This window comes from Eubalaena glacialis, chromosome 4 (assembly GCF_028564815.1).
Source record: "Eubalaena glacialis isolate mEubGla1 chromosome 4, mEubGla1.1.hap2.+ XY, whole genome shotgun sequence".
Taxonomy (NCBI): domain Eukaryota; kingdom Metazoa; phylum Chordata; class Mammalia; order Artiodactyla; family Balaenidae; genus Eubalaena; species Eubalaena glacialis.
Window position 1 is genome coordinate 58,792,300 of NC_083719.1, and position 23,092 is coordinate 58,815,391.

The 23,092-nt window shown below is 41.5% G+C and overlaps 1 protein-coding gene across 1 annotated transcript in view; it reads left to right on the forward strand.

Moving 5' to 3' along the window:
• Window positions 1-9,567: 9,567 nt before the first annotated feature.
• The window catches only part of HEXB (hexosaminidase subunit beta), a 41,423-nt gene continuing 27,898 nt past the window's right edge, over window positions 9,568-23,092 (forward strand). The window contains exons 1-4 of the mRNA XM_061189364.1: window positions 9,568-9,913; window positions 13,367-13,512; window positions 17,736-17,801; window positions 22,748-22,794. Of these exons, the coding sequence (XP_061045347.1) occupies window positions 9,663-9,913; window positions 13,367-13,512; window positions 17,736-17,801; window positions 22,748-22,794 (510 nt within the window). The 5' untranslated portion in view covers window positions 9,568-9,662. The remainder of the gene's footprint in view (window positions 9,914-13,366; window positions 13,513-17,735; window positions 17,802-22,747; window positions 22,795-23,092) is intronic.

The window sequence follows — 23,092 nt, forward strand, 5'->3', positions numbered from 1 at the left end:
GGCCATGTGCCACAACTACTGAGCCCGTGAGCCACAACTACTGAGCCCACATGCCACAACTACTGAAGCCTGCGCGCCTAGAGCCCATGCTCCGCAACAAGAGAAGCCACCACAGTGAGAAGCCTGTGCACCGCAACGAAGACCCAAAACAGCCAAAAATAAATAAATATATTTTTAAAAAAATTAGTTCCTTTAAAGCACACACTTCAAGCTCGTAGCGTCTCTGCACGTTTATCATTGAGTAAACTGAAGCCCACAGACTCACGTGGGCATCTGTTGCAGACCTAGAGTCGGCTCTTCAACTGGAAAGAGGACCTGTTTCTAGTTGTGTGCTGTGTGACTTCTCTTAGGCTTAAGGCTTTAGATGCTTACACAACAGAGATGTATATATTATGGTGAAATGTAATGGGCAAGCTAGGAGCAAAACTGAGAAGAATTCATTTCTAAACAAAACTCTTAGGAGTCAAGGGTTTCAAAGTCAGGCAGAGAGTTGTGGTTTGCAGTCAGCAAAAATAGGTAAATCCTATTTTCAGGCAGAGCGATTGACTAAGGAAAAAATTAAATATCGGTGAATTATCTGTGAGAGCAAATACATTTAAGAAAGACCCAGATAGAGAAAAAACACAACTTCTGCTTTTAATTTTTAAAGAATGGATTGTTTTTAAATGGAATATTGAATCAGTGGTGCTGATACAATCCGTTAACCACTTAGAAAAGAATAAATTATTCCCTACTTCATGTAATATGCCCATTAGTTCTGGATAGATTGGTGTTACATATAAAAATGAAGCCATTAAAGAACTAGAAAAGCACAAATTTAAGAAAAGCCTAAATCTAGGTTCTGATTTCAAGGTGGGAAAGCTTAAAAGCCAAGGAAGCCTCCAGAAAGGAAGAGACAGAGGAAAGAAGTTTCAAACTTCTAAACAAGGGAGAGGGAGGGAAGAAGACTTGGCAAAACAAATAAAAATTTTCCAGCTCACCATCCAAGTTAAAAGGCAAATATCAAACTAGGGAAATAGTAGCAACTTAAACAGCAGACACAGGGTTAATATCTTTACTATGGAACTGTCACTAATGGGAGGACCCAGAAAGCATGGAAAGTAGAACACCCTTGTTCTCATAGTGGGCGTGTATGACATACATCATTACACCCTTTCTGAAGAACACTTGGGACAGTATGTCTTAAATAAAGTCTTAAAAATAAAAGCTCATACCCTTTGATCCAGCAATTCCACTTCTAAGAAAGAATCAGAGATCTGTGAAAAGATTTTTATATAAAGATATTTATCATAGACTTTTTTTTAAATTGAAGTATAGTTGATTTACAATGCTGTGGCTATCTGCTGTACAGCAAAGTGACTCAGTTATACACATTGAGACCTTCTTTTTTCATATTCTTTTCCATGATGGTTTATCACAGGATACTGAATATAGTTCCCTGTGCTGTACATTAGGACCTTGCTGTTTATCCATTTTACATGTAATAGTTTGCATCTACCAGCCCCAGACTCCCGGTCCAACCCTCTCCCTCTCCCCCTCCTCCTCCTCCTTGGCAACCACAATATCATAGACTGTTTATAGTAGTGAACATTTCTAAAAATTCTAAATGTCCCCAAGTAAACTAGTTCAATAAAAATGGTCTTTCCATCAAGACTCATATTTTAAAAGAACATTTAATACAAGGAAAAATGTTTGTGGTATTTGAAGTGACAAAACAGTATATAGAGCATCATTGTAATTTTATAAAATGAAAAATACTAACTATATACACTGTGGTGATAACTGGATATGGTTACAGATGATTTTTTAGTTTTCTTCTTGTACCTTTTAAAAAATATTATTTTTTTAAATTGAGGTGTAGTTGATTTACAATGTTGTGTTAGTTTCAGGTGTACAGCAAAATGTCTTCTTGTACTTTTCTGTGTTTTCCAAACTGTCTAAAATAAGTTTGTGTGTGTGTTTCTGTCTGTGTGTGTCTTTGGTGGTGTGGTGTACAGGAGATCTTTGGAATAGTAGCCCAGTAGACAGTGCTCTAAATATCTTCGTTTCCCTCCTCCCTTACACACACACATGTTAAAAACATCTTGTTGGAACCCCACAACGGCCTATAAAATGGAGACTACACAGGTGGGTTACCAGATAAGCTTTCTTAATGAGAAACTGGAAAGAAATGAACAGCAAGTTTGATGAAATCATTTTTTTCATAAAGCTGTAAATATTACAGAATATAGATAAGAACATAAATGACGGCAAGATCAAAGACCCTATGGAACAAATCCACTAGAAGAGAAGGTAAAATTTATAGACTGAATTCTTCTTCTTAAGCCTGTTCCCTGTGAGTGTCCAGTTTAATGACGGTTTAAATTATATCTGCAATTTTCTTAGCGATTCGCTTACTTTTCAAGTTTGTAAACCAACACATCAACAATTCCCAATCAATGGGATAGCATTTCTCCAGGGAGCTATGAAAATATACCTTGCATTTAAAGGTAATAAAAAACATGACTAAACATGCCTCTGTTCTTCATAACGCAAAAGTACCACATCTGGTCATTTAAAAAAAAATGCATTATACAGATTTGCAAGGACGCCAGATACTTATTACAGAGAACTGTTTTATCCATTTAGCCCAATTTTCCAGATGTTTTATTACTTGGACACAGGACAATTGTTGAAACTGGTTATTGAAGCCCATTTATTTCAAGGGGTTCGTCTGCAAGCCATAGGATGCATTTGAGGGACAAGTAATTTATGAGAGGCCACAAGGCAATGCTTGAGGAGGGCTGCTGTCTCACTGGGTGACAAATAATCCCAACAAAGGACAAACTACCCTATTTTGTTAACACCCAGCTTCATTTGCAAAATTTGCCTCTTAGGCCAGCACTTAGTTGTCATTTCACATGCAAATGTGATGCACATAATTGGAGCAATTTCCATAATAGTAGGTCAAGCTGGCTATGACAGTTTAGCTGTGATTGGAGGCCTGGTTCTCATTATCTACCAGCAACAAAATACTCACTTGGACCAGTTGGAAGTCTTGTCCTCATAAAGACAACAGGATCAGGTTCCACCGGAGCAGGTGTGGCTTCCCCCAGCCCTTCAGCAGCCGGGTGTCCCTGCCCTCGCCTCCGCCATCCCTCCCCAACACCCCACACAATCAGAACCTGCAGAGCGCTAGCCTTGGGACATCAGTGGAGCTGGTCCTGGCAGCCACAGTCATTGCAGCTAATTAGAAGGCATCTCACTGTGGTCAATTCTCTCCACATGTCTATCAAAATAGGGATTTGAGCAGGGAGCAAAATCTTTTTTAGCTTTGCATCTGAAGTCACAGCCAGACACAGTCACTCTGTGTCTTTGCTTCACATACAGATGTAGGAGATCTCAGGGCATCTTGTAGGTGTGTTTTCAGGCTAAAAGGGCCATGTTGCAAATTGCCCGAAGCCAAAGCATTCACGAGCAAGTAAGTATTGGGCAATTTACTTGTTGTTGTTTTTGGTATTCTTGTAAATGCTGGTCACCTCTGGCATTCGAGAGAGTGGAGACTGTGCGTCCTCTCCTTGACAATTTTGCTACCAGGTTGTTTATTGCAATGAAATGGAATCTGAGACCAAATTCTGCTGAGTATGTCAGTGTTTATTAACCAGCAGGTATAAAAATGATCATATAGTGCTTTCTTGTGAGTGTGGGAAATGTCCCCTCTCTCTTCAGGCATTCCAACTAGCTCTTTGCTTGAGAGATTCACTCCAAGGAGAAACAATATTTTTTAGAGCAGGATTAGCCAACTTACTGGTTGGGTCAGGGGATGAGGTCACAGGGATGAGGAAGAGCGCAGAGTCAAGCAAACATCTGAGGGTCAAGTACTGCTCCAAAGGCTTGGGCTGGGCTGGCCAGACCCTCATGTCACGGAGTCCAAGCTCACACTGCTTGCCACATGACAGGCCAATAAATCGGGAGACAAGGTGTTGAGGCAAAGAATAGGATGACTTTATTTGGCTTTAAGCCAGCAGACCCAGACGATGGCAGACAAACCTCTCCAAAAAAACCATCTTATGGGGTCTGGATGCCAGTTTCTTTTATAGAACAGAGAGGGGGAGGAGGTGAGGAAGTAAAGTGAAAAGGCCATTTATCTTGCAAAACATCTCCTCACATGGCCTGCCTCAGGGAGGGGATGTGTTAATTTCTTCTTTTCTGCAGACATTCACAGGTGGGCAGGGTTCCCTGAGGCAGGCCATTATGTATGATTATAATAACAAAAGCAACAAAAGCAAAGGTTAAAGTCAAAGAAACAGATCCAACATGAGTCAAAATTGGCTCTTCCCTGTTACACTCATACTTGCTTGGGTGAGGGCAGTAGGGCCCATGACAGTCTTCCTAGTCAGCCACAGATTTCAAGTCTGCATTTCAATGGGGAATCATTCCAGTCATTACTTCCACTAGTTAACCAACCCTCTATTGTTAGATTTCAAAAACAATATTCAAATCCATAATTCTGGAGTGTATATTCTTGATTAGGGTGCTTTAGAGGCTCACTAATTATCCCCGAAGTGTGGATTCCTGATTAGGGGGCCTCAAATGCTAACTGGCCCCTCATGCATCACACCGTTTACAGTGGATAATATTAAACTAAATGATCTCAGGTTATATGACATCCACAGTCCATAAGGAGTGGGTTGGGAAGGGACAAAGGCTCCCAGAGAATGGACAACTTGTTCTGTTGCTCCACAAAGGGATGGAGGCTGGCTCTTTGATATTCAGCCATAAAATGCCTTGATTGTGATCTATTCGGAGGCTGGACCCAGCCCAGGCAGGGTTACCTGATGGAGATAGGGAACAGGTGCAGGGGTGGGGGAAGGGAAATCCCAAGACCTGTAGCAGTGTGCCTCATCCAGCAGCTTGTCGTTTTTGTTGGTTTGTTTTTTGTTGTTGTTTTTTTTTGTTTTTACTTTTTACTGGTGTATCTTTTTTTTTTTTAATTGGGGTATTGTTTTACTATGTTGTGTTAGTTTCTACTGTACAGCAAAGTGGAGTTCCCTGTGCTATACAGCAGGTTCTCATTAGTTATCTATTTGATACATATTAGTGTATATATGTTAATCCCAATCTCCCAGTTCATCCCACCCCACCCCCCCTTTCCCCCCTTGGTGTCCATACATTTGTTCTCTACATCTGTGTCTCTATTTCTGCATTGCAAACTGGTTCATCTCTACCATTTTTCTAGATTCCACAAATATGCATTAATATACGATATTTGGTTTTCTGTTTCTGACTCACTTCGCTCTGTATAAGTCTCTAGGTCCATCCACATCTCTACAAATGACCCAATTTCATTCCTTTATATGGCTGAGTAATATTCCATTGTATATATGTACCACAACTTCTTGATCCATTCATCTGTTGATGGACCTCTAGGTTGCTTCCACATCCTGGCTATTGTAAATAGTGCTGCAATGAACATTGGGGTGCATGTGTCTTTTTGAATTATGGCTTTCTCTGGGTATATGCCCAGTAGTGGGATTGCTGGGTCTTATGGTAGTTCTATTTTTAGTTTTTTAAGGAACCTCCATACTGTTCTCCATAGTGGCTGTATCAGTTTACATTCCCACCAACAGTGCAGGAGGGTTCCCTTTTCTCCACACCCTCTCCAGCATTTATTGTTTGTAGATTTTCTGATGATGCCCATTCTAACCAGTGTGAGGATACCTCATTGTAGTTTTGATTTGCATTTCTCTAATAATTAGTGATGTTGAGCATCTTTTCACGTGCCTCTTGGCCATCTGTATGCCTTCTTTGGAGAAATGTCTATTTAGGTCTTCTGCCCATTTTTGGATTGGGTTGTTTGTTTTTTTGATATTGAGCTGCATGAGCTGTTTGTATATTTTGGAGATTAATCCTTTGTCCGTTGATTCATTTGCAAATATTTTCTCCCATTCTGAGGGTTGTCTTTTTGTCTTGTTTATGGTTTCCTTTGCTGTGCAAAAGCTTTTAAGTTTCATTAGGTCCCATTTGTTATTTTGTTTTTATTTCCATTACTCTAGTAGGTGGGTCAAAAAAGATCTTGCTGTGATTTATGTCCAAGAGTGTTCTGCCTATGTTTTCCTCTAAGAGTTTTATAGTGTCCGGTCTTACATTTAGGTCTTTAATCCTTTTTTTTTTTTTTAACATCCTTGCCCATGAGCTTATTTTTTTTTTTATTAATTAATTTATTTATGTTTATTTTTGGCTGCATTGAGTCTTCGTTGCTGCGTGCAGGCTTTTCTCTGGTTGTGGTGAGTGGGGGCTACTCTTCGTTGTGGTGCGCGGGCTTCTCATTGTGGTGGCTTCTATTGTCGCGGAGCACAGGCTCTAGGTGCGTGGGCTTCAGTAGTTGTCGCTCGTGGGCTCTAGAATGCAGGCTCAGTAGTTGGGCACAAGGGCTTAGTTGCTCCGCAGCATGTGGGATCTTCCTGGACCAGGGCTCGAACCCGTGTCCCCTGCATTGGCAGGTGGATTCTTAACCATTGTGCCACCAGGGAAGCCCAAGAAGGGCTTTTAAAATGATAGCTTCTCTGAGCCCCCAGGAGCCTCCTGCTGTGAGAAATACTGAAATGGAGCAGGACCCTATGGGGCCTTCCCAGGACAGACCCTTCCCCCTCATATCCTCTGCTTTAGCTCCTCTCTGAATTACCTAGATAACAGTATCTGATGCATATTTCCTGAGTTGTTTTACAGATATGAAACCCCCCACCAAATGGAAGATGTTAACTATTTAATGACCATGAGCACATAGCCCCTAGACCTACTGGAGCCTGAGGATTCATAATATTAACCCCTGTGACATTGCCCTGTTACCTCACCATCATCCAATCAGAGAACTGTGCAAGAGTTGATAACATACCCTGCGACCGTCCCTCAGTTTGCCTTTTAAAATGCTTTGCTGAAACCCTTTGGGGAGCTCAGGTTTTTTGAGCACTAGCTGTCCTGAACTCCTTGCTTGGGGCCCTGCAATAAATGCTGCACTTTCCTTCACCACAGTCCAGTGTCAGTAGATTGGCTTTACTGTGTGAGGGCAAGTGAACCCACATTTGGTTTGGTAACAATACTATAACATGTATGAATCTTTAAAAAATTATGCTGAGTAAAAATACAGGACCAAAGAAGAGAACATACTGTATGGTTCTATTTCTTTAAAATTTTAGAGAACGCAAACTAATTTTTGGTTACAAAAGCAGATCAGCAGTTGTCTGGACAGGAGGTGAGGTGGGAGTGGGGTGAGGGTAGAGAGGGCAGGGGCAGGGGGCAGGGACTGCGGAAGGCAGGAAGAAACTTTCGGGGGTGATGGATATGTCCATTATCTTGATTGTGGTGATGGCTCCACTGTTACATACATAAAACTTACCAAACTGTACACTTTGAATATATGCAGTCTATTGGATGTCAATTATACTCAAGAAAGTTGTAGAAGAAAAAAAAAAAAAAAAAAGAATCACCCTCACCTTCTACCTGCTGATTCTTAATTAATAGATCTGGTCCTGAACTCCAGCATCAGTGTTTTTCCTAAGCTCCAAGGTGAGCCTGAGGCATAGTGAGGTTGAGGACAGCTGGATATCTGAGCTGCTTCCTGGTTCTCAGATTCTGTCTCTTTGGAATGGGAGAATTCCTTGGTGGATACTAGGAAAGTATTTTCTTGCCCGTGTGGAGTCTGGCACCTTGGTAAAACCAGGAAGGAACCCCTCCTTTGCTGCTGGTTACTCCTGCCTCTCTTCTCATGCTGGGACTCGGGGCTGATGAGGTCTAGGTGGTTTGTTCTCCTGGAGGTTCCTGTCTGAGTTCCTTCTGCTGTCCCAATGTATGTGATGCTTGTTCTCAGGCCATACACTCTACCCCAACACACTCTGGTACCATGACATGATGAAGTGTCAAAAGGGGTCACCATGTCTCCCCTCATCCCCATGCCTGTGTAGGCCATTTCAGGTACTTGCCCCCTTGCTCAGATGGGGCAGTTCTCCAGGGCAGCCCATGGTTCCTTCTTCTAACCAGCACATTTTCAACAAAAGGAAGCAGCTCCTGTTTAGCGCTCTTCTGAAGGCTCCTAGCTGAATTTTCTGGTCCTCCACACACCACACCACACTTCCCAGAGCATTTCCATGAGTGCCAGCTGCCTGCAAGTCCTAGTGAGAAGTGAAGCCTCACTCAGTGTCAGCTTCGCATTTCGTGTGTGGTTCTCTTGGAATCTCTCAGCCTCCGAAGCTGCAGACCAGACTGGATGACTCTGGCAGGGAACAAACCAAATGCTAGTCCCTAACTCCCAAGAACTTGGCTCTTCCCTGGAAGACAAACTCCTCACCTCTCTCTAGACCTCTTCATGTGGAGAGCAGGGCAGGTTAACATTCAGGTCTGGCAGCAGTGCCCTCCTAGTAAACCCTGCCCTGGGTAGCTAGTGCCATCTCTTCTCACGTAAGAGATGTTCTCTGACAGGCCCTGGTTCATCTCCACACATCAAATCAAGTCCTTCGGTCATTACATTTCTCATTTCCCCCCAGTTCAGATTCCTCCATCATAACATCTCACATTCCATGACAAATTGGGGATGGTGGGAGGAGGGTAAGAAGGAGGGGTAGGAGATAAATTTTATGCTAGGGACAATGGGAAACAAGCCATTGACATGTATTGAGTAAAGAAGTGACATGACTTAGTTTACCTTTTACAAGGAAGACTTTGGCAGCTAGCTGTGTTTCCACACTGGTTGAGGTAGGGGTGAGGTCAGTGGTACAAGCAGCAGGTGGAAAGATCTTTCCAGGCCAATATCTAAAGGTCTACCTCATTCTTTTTTAATTTCTGGGGGGAAACTAGGGGTCAGGTGGGATTATATTAACACCAGCAACAAAGGAATGTAAGGTCTAGGAACATGCCTAACGAGAAATAAGAAAGCCCAGGTAAAGTAAACTATGGGACTTTGGCGACAAGCATAAAACAACTTTATAAATTCAGAGATTATGTCTAAGTGGAAAGATTCAATATTGCACATTCTCTCACGGAATATCTTCGGCCTAACCTTTTTTTTTTTTAGTATTTATTTATTTATTTGGCTGCGCCAGGTCTTAGTTGCGGCGTGCGCCATCTTAGTTGCCGGCTGTGCGATCTAGTTCTCCCCCAGGGATATAACCGGGCCCCCTGCATTGGGAAAGGGGAGTTTTAACCACTGGACCACCAGGGAAGTCCCTATCTTCTGCCTAACTTTTAACCTCCCATCTGTTCAAAACTCTGTCCTGAGGGGTTCTGATGGGAGGCTTTAATAATTAAAGCTTTACTGCAGTTATAGAAAAGTCCAGACTGAGGGGCAAATAACCACCCGGTTATCTGGTGTTAGGGGTGAGGGAAGTTAGGTGTTCGTGGCGTGCGTTGTCACTAAGTCCAGAGGCCGGAAGGAGAGCCCGAGCGCTGCAGGCACGAAGCCAGCGCCCGGCTCCGGACTCCGGGGTTGGGCTGGGCGGGGAGGGCATCTGGGGCGGGGCGGGACAGTGGTCGCTCTGGAGGCGGAGCCGGGGCGGAACACACAGTCAGCTGACTCTGTGACTCGCGCGCGCTCCGCGCTCCCCCCTCCCCGGCCGGGGAAGAGAAGTCAGGTACCGGGGCAGCGGCTCGGGCATACCCGGCCGACCGCGGAAGAGAGCAGCTGAGCAGCCATGGAGCATCGCGGGCTGGGGTGGCCGAGGCTACCCAGGCTGCTGGAGCTGCTGGCGGCGCTGGCGGTGCAGGCAGTGCGCGCCTCCGCCGTCGCCGCCGCCTCGCCGGACCTGTGTCTTTGGCCCATGCCTCTCTCCGTGCAGACCACCCCGCGCGTGCTGCACCTCTCTCCCGACAACTTCTTCTTCGGCCACAGCTCCACTTCCAAGGCCGGCCCCTCCTGCTCACTGCTGCAGGAGGCGTTTCGGCGGTGAGTGCTCCCGACGGCCGGCCGGGCGGGAAGGGGACCCGGAGACCCCGGGACGGGGAGGGACAGACCACCCTGGGACGCAGTGCAGGCGCGGGGGGGCGAGAGGAGGAACACCTGAGCGCTTCTTACCACCCGCACAGCCATCTAGCCGCGCCGGCGCTCTGATCTCCATTTGACAGGGGAGGAAACAGTCTCCGAGTCGGCCAGTGACCCCACCAAAGTCACAGGTCTAGAAGATGGCAGAGCCGGCTCGAACCAACACGAACTGAAACCCAAGCTCTTCCCCTTCCCCTCCTGTCTCCTAAGGAACTTCCTGGGTGCTCTGGAACCCTGCTTTGAGTGCGGGATACTGAGTGGAAGGAGTAGGTTGCTCAGTGGCCGTGTTCGCCTCGGAGGGGAGAATGGGGTAGACGGAGAAGTGGGAGGGAAATGGCAGTTTATTTGAAGGGAGTTCTGAGAGGAAGATGAGTGCTTAAAGCTTGGGGACCAGGGGTTCCCCAAAGTTGCTTGTCATTTATAGGCCATCTCTCCCCCACCCCAAATCTGGTTACAATTCAGAAGGCAGAAAGTCCGTAGGTTGGAGCACTGTCCAGAACTCCCCTTCCCTTCCCAAATCTCTATTCCATGCAAAATGCTGAATATTTTCACCCAACTACTTTGATATGGTCGCTGTGCTGCAGTATCTGCTTCTCTTTTTGTTTCCCGGAAACACTTATGTGCTTGCTCTCCCAGCTTCTTGTTTAGATCTCTAGCACCTCACATTTCCACAGCCCTCATGTCTGTAAACCCGTTGGCCACAGGATGAATTATGTAGTGAGGAGGGAGCCCACAGTGCTAGCTTTTTGGGTTTTTTTTGCTTTTTTAAATTGATGTAAGGTTGATTTACAGTGTAGCGTCACAACGCTAGCTTTGCTAACTGCACCATGTACAAGACAGATTGCACTTGGGGAGATGTTTCAGTAAGGCCCACTCTGCGACCTGTGTGGGCAGGACTGTCCTGAAGGTGTTCAGTGCCCCGAAGGATTGTAATTTGGTGCTGACAGTACTACCCCTTTTCTCCCTCAGATTTTGGTCTCTGTTCCTAGAGGTCATTATAGTTTAATTGTGCCTGCAGGACACCAAGCAGCTGGTGGAAAGATGCAAAACTAGTTTAATAACACCTGCTGGCCCCAGGTAGGCCTGGAGCTTAGGCTTAGGCTTAGGCTGAAGAGGCTCAAGAAGTTGATGGCAGAGATGACTTCTTCTCCTTCGGTTATGTACAATTAAAGGGACATTGTGACCCTCAGTTTAGATGCATACTCCAATGAGCCTTTGGTGTTGAATCTGCTAACAGGTCAGAATGGCTAGAGTCTGGGTGAAGAAGTAAAATCAGGGTGGTTGGTTGCCTTGGGATATTGAGAAGGAAAAAGTACCTGCAGGCCATCTAATGGAAGATCATGACTAGGAAATCTTTTAAAAACAAACACACCATATTTGCTTCGGGACTCAGTTCATAAAATTGGATTTTCCTTCTGTGCCATTCTGCTAGTAAAATAAGGACTTGGTAATAAGCTGAAGTGATATGAGTATGGCAAGAAAGCGTGGATGACTTAAGTTAACCATGGTTAGATAACCAGAACTTGAATCAGCTGTGAGATGGTTTAAAAACAAATCTTGGCATCTCAAGGCAGTGCAGGTAATTATCTGAGGATTGACTAACTAATTCGTGCCATGTGTGTGAAGCAGCTATTAATTATACCCTGCATTGTTAGGAAGAAGGTTATAAAACATTAGCCCTATATGGGGATATATGTATATGTATAGCTGATTCACTTTGTTATAAAGCAGAAACTAACACACCATTGTAAAGCAATTATACTCCAATAAAGATGTTAAAAAAAATAAAACATTAGCCCTTATGGCTAAGACTTGAAAGCATTCAGGTGAGCATTCTAGGAACTCAGGAGGGGCAGTATCTACTTCAGGGTAAAAGCATGATGGGGTTGTTCCAGAAGCTCTAGGCCGTGGGGAACACACAAGTTTGTTCAGATTCTCATAGCTCCTGTCTCCTGAAGAGCCCAATTTCTATCTCAAACCCTGCTTTGAAACACTATGCATTTTGCAGGCAGAGTTCTGTCTGTTTGGTACATGGCTGCTTCCTCAGCTTCTAGAACAAGATCTATCACATGCTAGTTACTCATTTTTTTTAATGAACAAATAGCTTTGCTCCCTCAGTTCCTGAAAAGCTAAATTAACCCACATACCTTGCACACCACTGCGCCAGAACCCTTTGAGTTTTCTGTTAGCGTTTTAATATCCAGAGCCAAGATTTTCCTTATTTGGGACAAGCCAGCACCTAACTCAAATCTCAAAGCTGCTGGCAGCTTGAATTTCCCTTAAAAATTTTTTTTAAAATTTGTGGTAAAATATACATAAGATTACTATCTTAACCATTTTTAAGTATACAGTTTAGTGACCTTAATTTCCTTTTGAATCTGTCAAGGTTTTCCTATGAAAAAGGTCCTCAGCACCTTCATCTGTTCCACTGTCTCACTGGTTAACTTCCATACACTCACTTCCAAGTTCATCAGAACTCTCCCAGCTCTCCTTACTTCCCTGGAAAAACACAAGATGGTCTTACATATAAGTAGCATACACAACCTTCTGGCTTATCAAAATCTATTAAATATCATAGGCTTTGAAGCCTGTGTGATCTTTTATCTTCTAGCACCTTCAAATGTTTATTTAATATCCTCTTCCTCTGCTATTCGGGTACCAGCAGAAGGTAAATTTTCAAGGCCCTAGTGAGAATTCTGTGGTGTTTGTGTATTAGCTAAGATACTTTTGTTGGAAGGTAACAGGAACCCTGACTCAATCTGGCTTGAGCAAAAAGAAAACCTATTATCTCACGCATTATGGAAATATAAAAGCAGGCAGGATTTCAGGGCTAGTTGGCTAAGTGGCTCAACAGTATGATTAGGAAATCCATATTCTGCCCACCTCTGCTCTGCCATCTTTGGTGTGGCTGCAACTGGTCTAGGTATCGCGTACAGAGAAAGTTTTCTTCTTGTGGCTCACTTAGGAGAGGAAGCATCCTCCCCCCGTCCTCCCACCCCTGCCCCATCACTGGTCAGAATTGACTTGCACACCCAAGATTATTAGTTTGATTATTGGTTCTTAATGGGGACTTCATAGGAGTCACTTGGGATTGTGGCAGGGGGACTTTTAAAATCTTTGTGCCTGGATCATGCTCTCAGAGATTCTGATTCTGATTCTGAAGGTCTGGACATCAGTACTTGTTTGCAAAAAGCCCTCCATGTGATTCTAATGTGCAGCTTGGGGTGAGAGCCTCTAGTTGGACTGATATGGGGTAGCAGGGATTTGAGGAGTCAACGACAGCATCTGCTACCACATATGTATTTAAAACTTGGCTACAGTGCTTTAAAATTTTGTTTGCATTTCTCTCTCACGCAGATATTATGACTATATTTTTGGTTTCTACAAGTGGCATCATGGCTCTGCTGATCTTCGTGTTGGAGTGGAGTTGCAGCAACTTCAAGTCTCAGTTATCCTGGACCCAGAGTGTGACACTTTCCCCAAGATCTCTTCGGATGAGTCCTGTGAGTACCTATGTCATGTGAATGTATTGTAAACAAAGCTGCTTGTTACAGACTCGAGTGCTAGAAGCTGGCTCCACGCCATGAACTATTGTGAGCTCTTGACCAGTGAGTTTATAATTCCTATTTTTAAAATTACCATTAGGGGACTTCCCTGGCGGTCCAGTGGTTAAGACTCTATGCTTCCACTGCAGGGGGCACAGGTTCGATCCCTGGTCGGGGAACTAAGATCCCACATGCCGTGAGGTGTGGCGCAAAAAAAAAGAAAATTACCATTAAAGTCTGATGGCAAAACGAATACATAATTGTTGTAGGAAATCTTTAAGTACAGTAAGTGAAGAGGAGGAAATAAATTACTCATAACCCCAGCACTCAGAGTTAACCACTGTTATTTCAGATTTTTTTTTTTTTTGCAGAGTGATACATTTAAATATTTTATAGATATAAATAGAAGCATATGGTAAACAATGGCATGAAAAAGGGGTAGTTCTGTACCTGTGGTTTTTCTGTTTTGCATAACAATCCATTATAAACATGTATTTCACTAAATATTTTTCTATGACAGCATTTTTAGCATCTGAATAATGTTCTACCAACTGTACAGATGTGTCAAAACTTACTTGGCTTATCCCTGATTTTTGGGCATCTAGGTAGTTTATTTTGAAGACAAGTCTGTGCTTATAGGCATGCTCTCTTTTTTTTTTTTTTTTGGCTGTGCTGCACGGCATGCGGGATCTTAGTTCCCCGACCAGGAGCTGAACCCCTGCCCCCTGTAGTGGAAGCACGGAGTCTTAACCACTGGACTGCCAGGGAAGTCCTGGCATGATCTCTATTTATAATTTAATTTGACACAAAGATAATGCAGAACTGGGAGGGGTGAAGCGTTTCATTTTCATTTATATTTATGTTGTATTATATGTGTTTCATCTTCATTTATATTGATTGACAATGTAATCAACATTTAGCTACATGATTCTTTTTGTTTGCCTAAAACATTATTCTCTAAGGCTTTTCCTAAATTGTTCTAGAAGGAATAAACAAATGGGCAGCCCTTTTCCATAGAGTGTACTGACTGGGAATAATGTGGAATTGTATCAAGGAATCAAAGAAGAGCAATGGGTGATATAAGATTAGTGCAGAAAGAGCAGACTGAGTGAGTCAGGTGTAAAAATAGAAAGGAGAACGCATATCTTAGAGAAAAGAGTGACTCCTTTGTTCTCAGACTGCCTCACAGACAGTTAAGTACATCTCTTCATCCTCTCAATAGAGATGAGATTTCTTAATACATCTCTGAAAAATAACTTAATTTCTTTTCAATTCTGTAGCTGTTCTTAGAAGAGAAACAGGATGATTTGCCAACATTAGCCATGTGATTTTACTTGACACTTTATTATGTTTTGCAATCTGAATTGAGAAATGGTCATTAAATTACCAAGGAATCTTTGCTGACAGGCAATACAATGACATATTGTAAATTCCAAAAAAATGGAACATATCGAGGCTGGGGAGTTATAGCCTATCTTCCATTCAGCTTTGCAAACCCTCTTTATTCTGAAAGGGAAGCTTCTGGAGACAAGCTGCCTGTGATAAAAGTAACACACACAAATGGAAATAACAAGATATCAACAGTTGTCCAAGAGTATGAGGAAATCTTGGAGAAAGTGACAAGTGTTACAGCATCATCATCAATTAAAATAAAAATATGCATACCCTCAGAATCAGAAATAGACTAATTTCTACCGTAGAGAAATAATTGCATACATCAAGAATGTTCCATGCAGTTTGCCTGCGATGATGAAGATTTATAAGCAAAACTAAATGTTCATCACTAGAAGAATGGCTAAATATATCTTGTCAGTTGACACTAGAGAATACTATACAACAATTAAGGATAAAGAAGTGGAGTTATAAAGAACAGATGTGGAGAACTTGCGAAGATAAATTGCTGAGTTGGACAAAGAAATTTATATAATGTGTACAGGAGGATGCCATTTATATACCAACATATACAAAAGAAGGCACACATAAAGCAATACTGTATTTTCTTGTTACACGTATGTGTATGAAAATGCCTAAGAAAAGCCCTGATATTTCCTTTTAGGAAAATAGGGGGAGTTGAGTGGGCATCTCAAAGGGGATTTTAGCCTTATCTATAACACTTTATTATTTTAAAAAGAGGAATCCATTACTGCTATTTGTATGTATACCCTTCAAAACCACAGTGTGGTGCAAAAAGTACAGAAAGGGATAACTGAAAAAAAAGATGCCTCCTATCCCCTGTCAGGGAGGTAATCACTGTTAACACTAAGGATTTGGCTTTGAAATAAAAATTGAAATTCTATAGCTTATTTGTCCATATATTTAGAAACCAAAATCTCCTTCTAACTGCTTTATATCTGCGGTTTTTGCGTTGAGTTGAATCAGAATCCTTTTAAATATCAGCCCGCCCTCAGCTATTGGAAAATAATTGGCATCAGGTACATGCCACATGTTAATGTTTTTAGATAACTCTTTAGGCTGACTAATTCCAGGAGATCTCAAAACTGAAATGTGGCAAAAACTGACTTTTAAACAGTGACCGGTGGAACGGTGAGCTCTATCTAGGTAGCTAACTTAGAATTTGGTACAGAGGGGGAGAATCGTGGTTAGATTGTGGTCATAATAGCTATAGCATCCTTAGCCTGGCCTTTAGCTAACTCATGACTCTGTTCTTCTGATGGCAAAGGCTACCTTGTCAGAAGACTGTCACCTGATTACTGGCTGTTGATAGAACGGTTTTCCCTACCTGTGGCCAACTATCGTGCGACAGCCTGGGGCGATCGGGGTGGTGGAGGGAGGAGGATGCAGCCCAGATACGCTATTAAATCATTAACCTGCAGCCCTTGAGTGTCTTTACCGTGGCAAAGTCTGCATCTGTCACACCCCTTTAGCTTTGGATCTCTCTGTGCTTTCTGGTGCTTTCCTGTATCTGTGGATGATTCCATCCTAAACCTCTCCAAAGACTAAGGTGACTACTGGGGCAACCTCAGGCAGAGTATGATTTCAAGGATTGAGAGATTAGTGCCCCCTTTGCCCAGAAGCAGCCAACTGGAGCCCCGTTTTAGATGGGTGTGAACTTTTTATTGAGTGGGACAAAGCTGAATTAAGCTATAGTGAGTTAAGAAGTGAGTCTTAAGGAAGATTTAGGATAATGTTGGGGGAAGGTAAGTACAGGGCAAGTAGGGGAGCACAGGGAGAGAAGGGACAGAGTAGAGAAGACTCTCTGGCCTTAGAGGAAGTGGAAGATTGAGTGATACTGGAGGCTTCACCAAGGAATTATGGGCACTGAGGAGTTTGCACTTTTGACTTAAATTCTTAGCTTAAGTAGGACCCTCCTCTGTAGAGGGGTAGTTGGAGAGAATAACTTTCCTGCAGGGGAAAATGAGGAATCATGGAGGTGACACCCAAGTTCCTGACTTGAGCAAATCAACTGGTCGGAGTGTAGTGCGCGATGAGCCCAGAGCCCAGCAGGTGAAAGAGGGAAGAGTTCAGAGTGGGGCATGTGGAGTTAAAGGAACCTATAGGACTTCTAAGTGAGGATGTACAGGAGGCAGTTGGAGAAACAGGTCTGGAGCTCAGGAGAAAAGAATGATCCAGAAATACCAATTATATGTTTAGGGAAATGTATTGTGTGTTATTGAGGGATTAAAAACATTTTTTTCTTCCAGTTTTATTGAGATATAATCGACAGCATTGTTTAAGGTGTACAGCATCATGATTTGACTTACACACATCATGAAATGATTATCACAGTAAATTTAGTGAGCATCCGTCACCTCATATAGATACAAAGTTAAAGAAAGAAAAAAATTTTTTTCCTTGTGATGAGAACTCTTAGGATTTACTCTCTTAACAGCTGTCATATACTGCATCCAGCCCTGTTTACTATATTCATGATGTTGTGCATTACAGCCCTAGTACTTATTTATCTTACAACTGGGAGTTTGTACCTTTTGACCGCCTTCATCCAATTCCCTCTCCCCCACCACCCGCCTCTGGTAACCACAAACCTGATCTCTTTTTCTATGAGTTTGTTTGCTTTTGAAGTATAATTGACTTACAACACCATGTTAGCTCCTGTTACACAACATGGTGATTCGCTATTTCTACACATTTCGAAATGATCACCATGATAAGTCTAGTTACCATCTGTCACCATACAAGAAACGTTTTTTTTTCCAATACAGATACTTTACTTGTGAAAGGACCAGTGGCCTCGCTCACTGCCAACAGAGTTTGGGGAGTATTACGAGGTAAGTTCTATGTGGTTTCATTGTTATTTTCTAGTAAGGAAATATTTTCAGTTGCCACTTTGGGAAATGAAGCACAGCAGAACTTTGCTTCCTTGGACCCTTTATAGAATGATTTGTTGGGTATTTCCAAAACAATTTCCATTAAATATATACCACTTAAAGCATGGGAGAAAGATCATTTGACCTTTTAAAAATGCTTGAAGGTTATTACATTCATAATGCTGTAATTCATTGATGTTCTTGGGACTATAATTTTTTTTTAATTTATTCATTTATTTTTGGCTGCGTTGGGTCTTCGTTGCTGCGCGTGGGCTTTCTCTAGTTGCGGTGAGCAGGGGCTGTTCTTCATTGCGGTACGTGGGCTTCACATTGTGGTGGCTTCTCTTGTTGCAGAGCACGGGCTCTAGGTGCGCGGGCTTCAGTAGTTGTGGCACACGGGCTTAGTAGTTGTGGCTTGCGGGCTCTAGAGTGCAGGCTCAGTAGTTGTGGCGCACGGGCTTAGTTGCTCCACGGCATGTGGGATCTTCCCGGACCAGGGCTGGTAGGCGGATTCTTAACCACTGCGCCACCAGGGAAGCCCCGGGACTATAATGTTTATAGAGTTATAAATGGCTCTGACCTGCTCTGATTAAGGAATTTTGTTTTATCATCACTTCTTGCTGCCTTCAGTAGCAAGCATTTCCCTTCTGCATTTGTTTATACATTCAAACAAAAGTATACTCACATATTTTTTTCTGAACCAACCTATTAGTGCAGAAGCATAAAAACAAAGAGAATAATCATTTTCCCAATAAAACATGTCCAACTGTCCATGTAGTGATGATGTTTTCAGCTTGATATGGTAAGATGCTAGTGATGTAGATGCAGCATAAATGCATGTGCCATCGCATGTGAGAGTCCTTATCAACTCAACTTGGTTCTTCTCCACTGTCTCCTCATGGGAGTTGTACTTGATCTCATCACCAGCTTTCGTCTGAATCCACTGGGGAATGGGACGATTCTGCTTCTGTTTCTTGGCCAGGAATCATTTGATCCTGGGAGTCTCGTGAGAAGACAGGGTCAGGAACAGAGTCAACCATACACACCATGATGGCTGAGAAGAGAAGAGAACCCTTCCCCCATTTTAAATTCCTGTGGATTTAGAAATATAACAAAGTTTGCAGGAATAGCATGAAAAGATAAAAATATACTCTAGAGTGATTGGAGGTAGTGGGCAGAGAGGAACCTTAAAAGCTTTTCCTGTGACTTTCAGTCTGAACTTCAGAGTTCGGGCATTGGGACATTTATTTTTGCTGTTCAAAAGCTGCTATTACCTCTTCTTTTAAGTAGATAAGATTCTGTTGTACTGGCTTCCAAATTAGCATAGTTTTGAGAAAGGAGAGTAATTTTCTTTAATGTGAGCAGGCCAACCAAAGTTATTAAAAATAAAGAAGGCTTTGGATTTGACGCAGGTTGAGTGTTATCTAGAATAAAATGATCATTGTTACTGCTACATGTTTTGTAGTCATAATAATAATGGTATGATTATAATCTTTGTCACTGCTATATGTATTATAGGCATAATAATAATGGTATGATTATGATCTTATTTCAAAATATGACATGAAAATAGCTATAGATGTTTACCGCAAATGTAACTACAAACATTATCATGTAGATCATTTACATATAATGTTATGTGATTTTAAGCTTTTGTCGGTCTGATGTGCCTGTCTTGTCTGGGGCCTGTTAGGGAAAACAGAGCTTTATTGATGTTTGCCCTGATCCACGTCAAAATAATAGAACTTTTGAGAGCATTTTGGGAATGTAGTCCAGGAAGGCCTTATTTTCTGCTTACTGTCAGACTTTGAAAGTAACAAATGTGCTCTAAATGATAATTGAGTGTATTGCCACTTAACAGAAAATTCCAAAGTTATTCCTCCTGGTATGGGCCTGTATTGGGGGTGGGAGGGAGGCGTAGCAAAAATGACTTTGAACTTTTTATTCTTTCCTATTTCCTATTTTTTTTTTTTGAGATATAATTGACATAACATTATATTAATTTTAGGTATACAACACAATGATTTGATATTTGTGTATAATGCAAAATGATCACCACAGTAAGTTAACATCGTCACCACACATAGTTAGAAAAATATTGTTTTTCTTATGATGAGAACTTCTAAGATTTTACTCTTTTTAGCAACTTGCAAATAGGCAACACAATATTTATTAACTATAGTCACCATGCTGTATCTTACATCCCTAGGACTTAGTTATAAACGAAAGATTGTACTTTTTGACCCCCATCACCCATTTTGCCTACCCCCTATCCCCGTCTCTAGTAACCACAAATCTATTCTTTATATTTATGAGCTTGGTTTTTGTTTGTTTGTTTGTTTAAGATTCCACATCTAAGTGAGATCACTCAGTATTTGTCTTTCTCTGACTTATTTCATTTAGCATAATGCCCTCAAGTTCCATCCATGTTGTCCCAAATAGCAGAATTTCCTTCTTTCTATGGCTGAATAATATTCCATTGTATATATATACCACATCTTTATCCATACATCCATTGATGGACAGGTTGTCTCCATATCTCGGCTATGGTAATGTGGCAATGAACATAGAGGTGCATATATTTGGGGGGTTAGTGTTTTGTTTTCTTTGGATAAATACCCAGAAGTAGAATTGCTGTATCATGTGGTAGTTCTATTTTTAGTTTTTTTGAGGAACCTCTGTACTGTTTTCTGTAGTGGATGCACCAGTTTACATTCCCATGAACAGTGCATGAGGGATCATTTTACTCCACGTCCTCACCAACCCTTGTTATTTCTTGTGTTTTTGGGTGTGAGGTGATATGTTACTGTGGTTTTGATTTGCATTTCCCTGATGGTTAGTGATGTGGAACACCTTTTCATATATCTGTTGGCTATTTATAGGTCTTCCTTGAAAAAATATCTGTTCACATCTTCTACCCATTTTTTAATTGGATTGTTTGTTTTTTTGCTATTGAGTTGTATGAGTTCTTTATATATGAACCCCTTAACAGATATATGATTTGCAAGTATCTTCATCCTTTGGTAGATTGCCTTTTCATTTTTCTTGGAAGGGGGGGATAACGGGCTGTCATTCATTCATTCATTCATTCTGCACTGGGTCTTAGTTGCAGCACGTGGGATCCTCTTTTTGGCATGCGGGATCCTTAGTTGCGGCACGCAAACGCTTAGTTGCGGCATGCAAACTCTTAGTTGCGGCATGCACGTGGGATCTAGTTCCCCGACCAGGGATCGAACCTGGGCCCCCTGCATTGGGAGCGTGGAGTGTTACCCACTGGACTACCAGGGAAGTCCCAGATTGCCTTTTCATTTTGTTGATGATTTCCTTTGCTGTGCAGAAGCTTTTTACTTTGGTGTAGTCCCACTTGTTTATTTTTGCTTTTGTTTCCTTTGCTTTTGGTGTCATATCCAAAAAATTAAATCTTTTTTAAATGTTTGGTAGAATTCACCAGTGAAGCCTTCTGGTCCTAGACTTTTGTTTGTTGGGAGATTTTTGATTACTGATACAATCTCCTAGTAATCAGTTAGCTCAAGTTTTCTGTTTCTTCATAATTCAGTCTTGGTAAGTTTTCTCTCTCTAGGAATATATTCGTTTCTTCTAAGTTGTCAGATTTGTTGGCATATAGTTTGTCATAGAAGTCTCCTGTGATCTTTCGTATTTCTGTGGTATGTTGTCACATCTTCTCTTTTATTTGACTTTGAACTACAGGCAAACCTTGGAGATATTGTGGGTTTGGTTCCAGACCACTGCAGTAAAGTGTCTATCTCAATAAAGGGAGTAACACAAATTTTTTGGTTTCCCAGTGGATATCAAGGTTATGTTTACACTATACTGTAGTCTTTTAAGTGTGCAATAGTATTATGTCTAAAAAAAACAAGGTACATACCTTAATTTAAAAATACTTTATTGCTAAAAAATATTGGTCATCATCTGACAATGCAGAGTTGCCACAAACCTTTGATTTGTAAAAAATGCAGTATCTGTGAAGTGCAATAAAATGAGGTATGCCTGTATTCTTTTTTTTAAAATTTATTTATATATTTTTTAATTTACGGCTGCATCGGGTCTTAGTTGTGGCATGCGAGATCTTCGTTGTGGCATGCGGGATCTTCATTGCGGCATGCGGGATCTTTCGTTGCGGCACATGGGTTTCTCTCTAGTTGTGGCGTGCAGGTTTTCTCTCTCTAGTTGAGGCATGCAGGCTCAGTAGTTGTGGCGCGCGGGCTTAGTTGCCCCGCGGCATGTGGGATCTTAGTTCCCTGACCAGGCATTGAACCCGCATCCCCTGCATTGGTCCAGTGGATTCTTTACCACTGGACCACCGGGCAAGTCCCTATGCCTGTATTCTTAGGTTAAAATTTTCCTTGGCAATATAGTTGTCAGCTAGAATGATGAATTTTGGTAAAGTCAAGGCCAGATAGAGGAGTTGGCCTGTAATATAGAGAACAATCCACTTGAATAAAAAATGGTCAGGAGATAGTCTTTGCAGGTATAAATAAAACACTGTAAGTTGGGCCTTTATTTATAGTTTCATGGTGTTTTCTGAGCCTCTTTGCCCTCTGTTAAGTTTAGGTACCTTCTAAAGTGCCTGTAATATTTTATGATAAAAATTCTTTCTTACAATGCTATAAATTTATTAAGGAACTGGCATTTTGTTTTATTAAATCACTATTTTGTGTTTATCATTCAGACAAAACCAAGGGTATGGGTACAATGAAGTAAAGCATTTTTACTAGATGGCACAGGGATTTTTTAAAATTGAGCTTTGATTTTAGAAAATATGTTACAGAGTATATGTATAACATATTTAATTTTATTTACCTTTTCTGGTTATGGTTCTGTGTATGGATAATACATCTTTTATTGTCTCTTTTATAAATTAATGCAATAAATTTTACTTTCCCTAGGTTTAGAGACCTTTAGCCAGTTAATTTATCAAGATTTTTATGGGACTGTAAGTATGATTATTATATGTTACTAACATTATTGGGTAGATATAATACTATAGGAAAAATATTAACTTTTTAGCTTCTTGAATGTTTTTTGTTTATTGCTTCTTGAATGTTTTTTCTCCCCAAGTGTGTATCTTATCTGGTAAATGTATATTTCATACTTTTTTTTGGTTTTAAATTAATCTTTTATCCAATACTTGCATAGATAGGTATAATTTATTTATTACATAAATAAAATGAGTACACATTTTATCTGAGACAAAATAAATAAAAATTTTCTTTTGTCTTTTAGTTCACTGT